At 36.8% G+C, this 8,419-nt stretch overlaps 1 protein-coding gene across 1 annotated transcript in view; it reads right to left on the bottom strand.

Annotated features, from left to right (window-relative positions):
- Positions 1–8,419, bottom strand: part of ABCA12 (ATP binding cassette subfamily A member 12) — a 171,552-nt gene that overhangs the window by 26,277 nt on the left and 136,856 nt on the right. The window contains exons 33-37 of the mRNA XM_006778960.2: positions 8,118–8,370; positions 7,422–7,508; positions 6,550–6,643; positions 2,897–3,024; positions 958–1,045 (exon numbers count right to left, since the gene is read on the bottom strand). Of these exons, the coding sequence (XP_006779023.1) occupies positions 958–1,045; positions 2,897–3,024; positions 6,550–6,643; positions 7,422–7,508; positions 8,118–8,370 (650 nt within the window). The remainder of the gene's footprint in view (positions 1–957; positions 1,046–2,896; positions 3,025–6,549; positions 6,644–7,421; positions 7,509–8,117; positions 8,371–8,419) is intronic.

The raw sequence follows: 8,419 nt of genomic DNA, 5'->3' as shown, positions 1-8,419 counted from the left end.
GGTAGCTTGTGTAACAGGTGATGCTAGTGCTTGGTTTATAACAATATCTAAATGAATGTTAGTTCTTCACTTCCCCAAGTTTGTATATGTCTCTTACAACCTAAAGAGAAATATGGGAAGGGCAACTGAAACTCTCTAAGACTACTATTGATAGTAAGTCTGATCATAGGTGTGTGATCCTGTGACTCGTGCTTGTTTCAAAACATAGGTATGTAGAAAAAAGAGCCAATAGGATTTTTTAAATCTCCATCAAATTCTGTTAACTGTCCATGTTCTTTAAGAAACAAGGCTAGATAAATATGACACAACACAACAAAGTATAAATAGAACATTAATGTATGGTTTAACAAAAAATGATAAAGGAAGTACACACATTGATCCATCACTCAGGCTGAGAAACAAAACTCACAGCACCCAGAATAACTTCTCCCTGACCCTCTTTTTCCTTCCAAATCATAATTCTCTCACCCCTAAACAATGGATGGGGGTTGCCGATTCTCGACGTCTACAGTGAATGCAATTATAGTTGTGTATTCCTTTTTGTCTTTTCTTCTGCTTATTAATAATGTTTGGGAGATTTAGCCTGTGTATTATATAACACTGTTTTTTTTTCATTTCCATTGCTAAAAGGTCCATTGAATAAATACATAGTAATTTATTTGTGTATTCTACTGTATATGGACACTTGGAATTGTGTTTTGGGCTCAAATGAGAAACACTAGTGTGTGTGTGTGTGTGTGTGTGTGTGTGTGTGTGTGTGTCCTGGTACTTATGTGTACGTGTTTCCCTGGAGTAAATACACAGGATTGAAATCACTGTGCTATGGGGTACGTATTACCCCAAACTGCTTTTCAAATGGATTACACCCATGTTTTGTTTTTACCTCATGGAAATGTTTGAACATTTCAAGTTCACATTATCATTTCTATGACATCCCACAGAAACTTTATAATTTACCTTGGCAAGTGTTCTATTGGCAGGAACTGCTGTTACATCGAAACGAAGGTCATTAGTCAAAGGCAGCCCAAAACTCCAACCTCCATATCTGTATCAAATAATAAAATTTATATTTGTTTTAATGGAGCAAATAGTCATAAATAGATCTAAAATGTTTAAGATCTCAATCTTTTCTTTCCATTAGGAACACATTTATGGTATAAAATAAATACTGCCTGATAAATATTTTACATTTTCATTGATTTGTTTTATCATATTTTAGTCTAAAATGTAGATTATAGCTAGAAATAAAAAGTCCTAAACAATAGCAAATGTGTAGTAATCATTCTGAAAACCAATGACATAATCTAACCAATTCCTCCAACATAACCAGGTTTGCACCATCACATGAGACTTTAGGGATTAAATATCCTTTTTTAGATAAGTTTTGTTATAAACCAAACACTACACTGATATAGCATCAGTTTTTAACTTCTTTCAAGTGACTCCATTTCTTCTATTCTCCCAACTTTTTCCCTTAGCTTGTCCCCCACTGCTGTATGTTTTTTCTTCCTGGATATTTGAAGGTGAGTTATGATTATATAACTCCCCATCAGTTCATGGTCTCTTAAAAATAAAAAGTGGATTTTAAAAAACCCAAGTAGTAATTTAAATAATAGATTAGTTTAAATGTCCCAATAGGGGTTGAGTTAAATAAGTAATAATGCAGTCATGCTGGAATAATCTTGTGGCTGTCATCCTAAATGTGGTCATAGCACTATAGTTTTGGAATGTAAAGAACACTGTAGTGTATTGTTCACTTTTAAAAAAAATAGGTTTTAGAACAGTTTTTTAATAATCAACCCAATTTTGTTGACAATATTTACATGTATGTCTGACCAGAAAAATTTTGGAAGGATTATTTTAGAGCTAATATTAGTCTTTTATGTAAATTGAGAAATAAAAGTGGGATAAATGGAAAAGAGGAAAAAATAGTAGCTATTGCAAGCCTACCAACTCCCACATCCCTAGCTTTACTGAGGTTTAGTGACAAATAAAAATTATATGTATTTAAGGTGTACAACTTGAGATTTTGATAGATGTATACATTGTGAAATAATCACCACAATCAAGCTAATATATCCATCACCTCACATAGTTACCATTTTCTTGGTGTGTGTTGTGTGAATATGTACTGAGTACTCTTAAGGTCTATCCTCTTAGCAAATTTCAAATATACAATACAGTATTGTTAACCTTGTCACACCGCTGTCCATTAGATGTCCAGAATCTATTCACCTTGACACTGTTATATCCTTGAGCAGCATCTCCTATCCCCTCCTCTCACCAAACTCTGGCAACCGCCATTCTATTCTCTACCTCTACGAGTCTGACTATTTTAGATTTCACATATAAGTGAAATCACGCAGCATTTGTCTTTCTGTGTGTGGCTCATTTCATTTAGTTTAGTGTCCTCCAGGCCTCTCCACGTTTTTGCAAATGTAAGCCTACCAGTCTTACATTCATAGAAAATGCTTCAGTGACTTAGGTATTTGTCCAGGGACCTTGCTACACATGTGCACATCTTATCTGCATGCAGAGATATGCATATTGAAACTAAGGCCATTTGTCATGGGAAACAATGCCTTAAAATTCTCCAAGTTGGCATAACCAGTCAATAACTTCTCTTTTGCTTCAAGGAAAAAAAGTGTGTAAATTTTACAATACATGTTTGAGGCCGAAAAAAAAAATCAATGCTTTTTAATTTGCTTAAATGGATCCTAATTTAGAGTCATTACTTAAATATTAATACATAAAGCTGTTTAGATAAAGCAGATATTTAACTATGTAAATAATCAATAGACATGTGCATCCATTGCCTCAAATTCAGAAGGCAATTACCATTAAAATTAAAAGGCAAGATATGCTCAATTAAATGTTATAAACAGAGTATTTTTACCTTTTTTGCATAAACTCATTAGCAGTTGATATAAGATAATTTTCCAAGCGGTGCCCAGTGAGGTCATAAATTACTTGGGAAGAATAAGTTCTTCTGTGAGGTGGAGAGTAGTTAAACTTAGGACATTCCTGAAAAATAAAGCTAAAAGTTAAGTTCTTTTCTGGCCAGTGCAGTGCAAATCAAATAGACAATGTCAAGGACCTTCAGTCTCATCACCTGTCTATTATTGCAGTTGGTGGAGTGTGACCTCTGCTCCCTGACTTTATTTTTTTTTTAATTTTTAAAACTACCTTTTATATTTATTGCATGTAATTTTACCTGTTTCCTTTTTTTAAATTGTTTAAAGTATTACATATGCCCCCTTTTTCCCCCAATTGACCCGCCCCAGTCACGCCCACCCTTGAGGGCAAGCCCCCACCACCTCGGTGTCTGTGTCCATTGGTCATGCTAATATGCATGCATACAAGTCTTTTCGTTGATCTCTAACCCCATATGGTGAATTGTGCTGCTATGAACATAGGGGTTCATATATCCTTTCTGATTGGTGTTTCTGGTTTCTTGGGATATAGTCCTAGAAGTGGGATTACTGATTCAAATGGGAGTTCATTTTTAACTTTTTGAGGATACTCCATACTATCTTCCACAGTGGCTGCACCAGTCTGCACCAGTCCACCAGCAGTGCAAGAGGGTTCCTTTTACTCCACATCCTCACCAGCACTTGTCATTTGTTGATTTGTTGATGATAGCTATTCTGACAGGTGTGAGATGGTACCTCATTGTTGTTTTGATTTGCATCTCTCTGGTGATTAGTGACTTGGAGCATGTTTTCATATATCTCTCAGCCTTCTATTTGTCCTCTTTTGAAACGTGTCTATTTAGATTCTTTGCCCATTTTTTGATTGGATTGTTTATCTTCCTTTTGTTAAATTGTATGAGTTCTCTGTAAATTTTGGAGATTAAACCCTTATCTGAAATAGCATTGGCAAATATGTTCTCCCATGCAATGGGCTTTCTTGTTGTTTTGGTGATGGTTTCTTTTGCTGTGCAGAAGCTTTTTATTTTGATGTAGTCCCATTTGTTTATTTTCTCTTTAGTCTCTATTGGCCTAGGAGCTATATCGGTGAAGATATTGCTACGACATATGTCTGATATTTTGCTGCCTATGGAGTCTTCTAACATTTTTATGGTTTCCCCTCTTACATTTAAGTCCTTTATCCATTTTGAGTTTATTTTTGTGTATGGTGTAAGTTAGTGTTCTAGTTTCATTTTTTTACATGTAGCTGAGCAAATTTCCCAGCACCATTTATTGAAGAGACTGTCTTGACTCCATTGTATGCTCTTACTTCCTTTGTCAAATATTAATTGACTGCTCCCTGACTTTAAAGAGCTTTGAAAAGGAAGGCATCTTGCCTAGGCCAAGAAATTAGAACAAATAGTTATTATATGGAGAGAGCTTATACTTGAATTTAGGGTTCACTTGAAGTAAAAAAAAATAACACAATTAATGAGTGATTTTTCTTTTACTGTCCTGACAAGCTTGGTATATTTGGAGAACAATACTGAACACTAAGATGACTAAAAATTCCCTCAATAATTTACAGGGAAGAAAAAAATGTTTGCCCCAAATTGAAAAGATAACATTACCAGACTTATGTTCTCAGGGTCTAAGAGAAGTGGATGAAAAGTTTGAGTTATTGTCCTGGCCAGGTTGCTCAGTGGGTTGGAGCATCATCTCAAACACCAAAAGGTTGTGATTAAATTCCCATTCAGGGCATTTACCTGAATGGCTGTGGGTTCAATTCCTGGTCAGGAACAACCAATTGATGTTTCTCTCTCACCTCTCTCTCACTCTCTTTCTCTCTCCCCATCCCTCTAAAATCAATAAAAAAGGATGTCCTTGGGTGAGAATTAAAAAACAAAAGTTTGAGTTATATTAGTTTTAAGGTACCAAACTTAGGTGTCAGAGCTCAATTTTACATATATCTAAATCAAAATCTAAAATAATTTCCTATAAGTATAAATCTAATATTTATACATCTTATATAATAAAAGCCTAATATGCTAAGTGTCCAGTTGTCCAGTCGGCTGTTCAACCAATCAAAGTGTAATATGCTAATGATATGCTAAGGTTGCTCAACCGCTCGCTATGAAGTGCACTGACCACCAGGGGGCAGATGCTCCAACTGGTAGGTTAGCTTGCTGCTGGCCTCCAGCCAATCGAGACATGCCCTGGAGCCCTCTTATGGTCCCTCCCAGGCTAGCCAACCTCCTGCATCCCTCCCCGGCCCCGTTCATGCACCAGTGGGGTCCCCCAGTCTGGCTTGCGCCCTCTCACAATCCAGGACCCCTCGTGGAATGTTGGAGAGCCAGTTTTGGCCTGATTCCACAGGCCAGGCTGAGGGACTCCACTGATGCATGAATTCATGCACAGGGCCTCTAGTATAAATATAAAATTATTCCAAAATGAAAAGTATATATATTACTGGGTCCCTGCAGACCCTTCACCCAGTCTGCCCATTGTTAACACCTTACATTATAATCACACATTTGTTTAAGTGCTTTGGTACATGACTATTAACCAATCTCAGAACTAAGTTTTAATCACTTATTTTTATGCTTGTAGCTTTCTGTACTTCCTATTTACTTTTCATTGAAGCTGCCCATGTTTTACTACCTTGAACTGTAGTTTTGGAAAACCTAGAACTTTTCCAGTTTTTCTTCCATCCCTTCATACAATGTCTCACACCTTGAGGCTAGTACCACACATGGACTTCCACATTAGAAAGATTAGAGACAGGATTAGGAAACTTTTTAGTACTGGGTAAGGCTAATATTTAAATATGCAAGGATCCCAAAAGATGCCCATTGAACCCCAGCTTTTCCTGTTAGTGATTGTCTTGCATGAAAACACAAAAACGGGTTGCATTTACTGGAAACATTTTCATTCTAACATCTTTTACAAAGACAGTTCAGGGTACAATCCTATGACACTTTGTAGAGAATATTGCTAGATTCTTCCCCATGGGGAAGTAAGCTGATAACATAGTGACTCTCAGAGACTAATAGTGATCTCTCTTCTTCAGCCATCTTTAATTTCCCCAGTGAATTTGGTTTTCTTAAAAGCTTATCGAATGGATAGGCCTAAGGTGTGTATCCATAGCATAGAGATAGGGTAAGTGATAATTGGACAATCTTTCCTATTTATTTCAGGACATGATTTTTCTTGCATTCTGGAGGTGTTGCTTAGAGGCAAAGGAGCTCTGTTTTGGACTTCCACATTACTGACTTCCCAGCTGACCACTCCGGTGGCAGTCTTGCTGTGTTTTCAAATATGACAGTTATGGTGCCATTGTGTTGTATGAAATATAGAGCTTTCTGGTTAGAACTGAACTGAACCCAAAAATTCATCTTCGGTTAGTTTCCATGAAGACCATCATAGAATTACCTACCCTTGGAAATTTGTCCTGAGATGGATTTACAACGGTGACCTGAAGTTCAAAGCCAATATTTTTGAGCTGCCCAGGTCCACATCTCTGAGCTACTCGCTTCCATAAAATGAAATTATACTGACTCTTTGGTAACCTAGATATATCTTTCAAATTTTGATATTTATTCTTTTCTTTTTTCCTACTTCACTAAGAATTTCATCTTACCTGGACATTTTCCGAGCAAGAGCAAACTCCAAAGTTACTGATACGTTCTCCACTGCTGTTCCATTTTCCCAGACTGTCTTTTTCTAAACAGCTTCTGCAAGTGAAATTGATATTGAAATGAGGTATGTGTGTGTTCTCATATTTATGCATGAGCATAGGAGAGAGTGTTAGTTATTGAATTCAGGTCCTGTACAGCTTACTGATTTTTTATTACTTGGATGTACATTGCACTACCATTTTCAAGTAATCTAACATTTTGGGGGAGTTGATGGAGAGCACTTAGTAATTAAGCAGCATTAAAACCAAAGCTCACAGAATTGTCTTAATAAGGCAGGAAGTGTTTTTTTGACCCCTTTCTTGTCTTGGTTCTTTCCAATCTTTCCTCTGACAGGAAGGGGATACTTTAGCAAAATGATGCATTAATGTCAGGCTTACATGTGTTGTGTACTATCTTAAAAGTCTGAATAAGCAACACTACATAGTGCAAAAGCATGGGAATTGGAGTCAAGACTTGGGCCTCAGCTTTAGCTATACAACTTTCTACCTCAATTTCTTTATACAAGAATCTTAGTCCCTAGGAGCCTCAGTTTCTTCATCTTAAAAATGGGATTAATACTTCACAGGACTGTAGTGATTGTTAAATGAAAACCTGTACACAAAAGAACTTTATAAGTCATAAAGCATCTACTGTTCATTATTTTACAGCACAGCCAGGGAATGAACTAAAGGAGATAGATAATATCCATTAAACACATTTCTATCAGTGTACTACCCTCCTCCAGCCAAATAATACACACCCACTTGTCCACACACCCTCATATACATGCACGCACACCAAGTAGAACATTGAAAAAAGAACAAGAGGCACTCACATATCACTGGAGTTCAAACACATGTTGTCGATGCCAGGGAAGGTCCACATTGCTGAGACCAGGGCTGCTGTGCTTGGGTTAGAATTCCTGCAACACAAAAAGATAGAAACAAATTCATGACTCCTTCACTTGTCTCCCATGTTAACCTCATGCTCATGAATAATTTGAGAAAATGAAATAGTCTCTCTATGGACTGCTGTCTTAAATATCTAAGAAAGACTTAATCACGGGGGGGGGGGAAAGTATCACAGAAAAAGATAAACACACATCTCTATTTGGCTGCTTGTTATTCTCTTGATTGTCATAGACGTTTACTGATCACATATTGTATCTACAACACTCTATGATACAGAATTCTAACATTATTTTTCAATTTGTGAGACCAAGAAAGAGTTACTTGCGATATATTATAATAGATTGGGAAGCCATACCTAACCTGACTCTCTTGATTGAAGTCTAGTCTTTAAAAATAAAGATCTACTAATACTTTATTTTTAGGCAAACACAAAAATGCTTCAAAGTTATTTGTTGGCAATATCATGTCACAATAAATCAAACTGTCCCATCCTTTGACAGAATTAGGTACTGTCGCTCCTAAGTTCGTATTCTTCAGTAATTCATCCCATTCATTCAGGCACAACTGTACTTCTAGAAGCAAGATGGAAATATCTTTTTAGGTAAAGAAAGGAAACTTACGCGTAGAAAGCTGTCTGTTCAGAGGTACCATAGAGAGATGGGGAGATCTGGATCTCAGGATAACTGTTACTGGAATTTTTCAGTGTGCCGAGGCCCATGGCAGTGGTGACGAAGACGATGGGGAGGATGACCTGGGCAACGAAACCTTTCCAGTTCCTGCGGGTGTGGTGGAACCTCTTAATGAGGATAGCCATTATCTTCTTCAGTAACAGTCCAAAACCATCCAGTCTCTCTCCTGATGTCAGGATTTTGTCTGATTAAGAAAAAGAGATTTCAGTTGGTTCTGGAAAGTCCTAATACAT

Source organism: Myotis davidii, unplaced genomic scaffold, assembly GCF_000327345.1.
Source record: "Myotis davidii unplaced genomic scaffold, ASM32734v1 scaffold268, whole genome shotgun sequence".
Classification (NCBI taxonomy): domain Eukaryota; kingdom Metazoa; phylum Chordata; class Mammalia; order Chiroptera; family Vespertilionidae; genus Myotis; species Myotis davidii.
The sequence above is the reverse complement of the archived record's forward strand: the minus strand, read 5'-3'. Positions and strand labels throughout refer to the sequence as shown.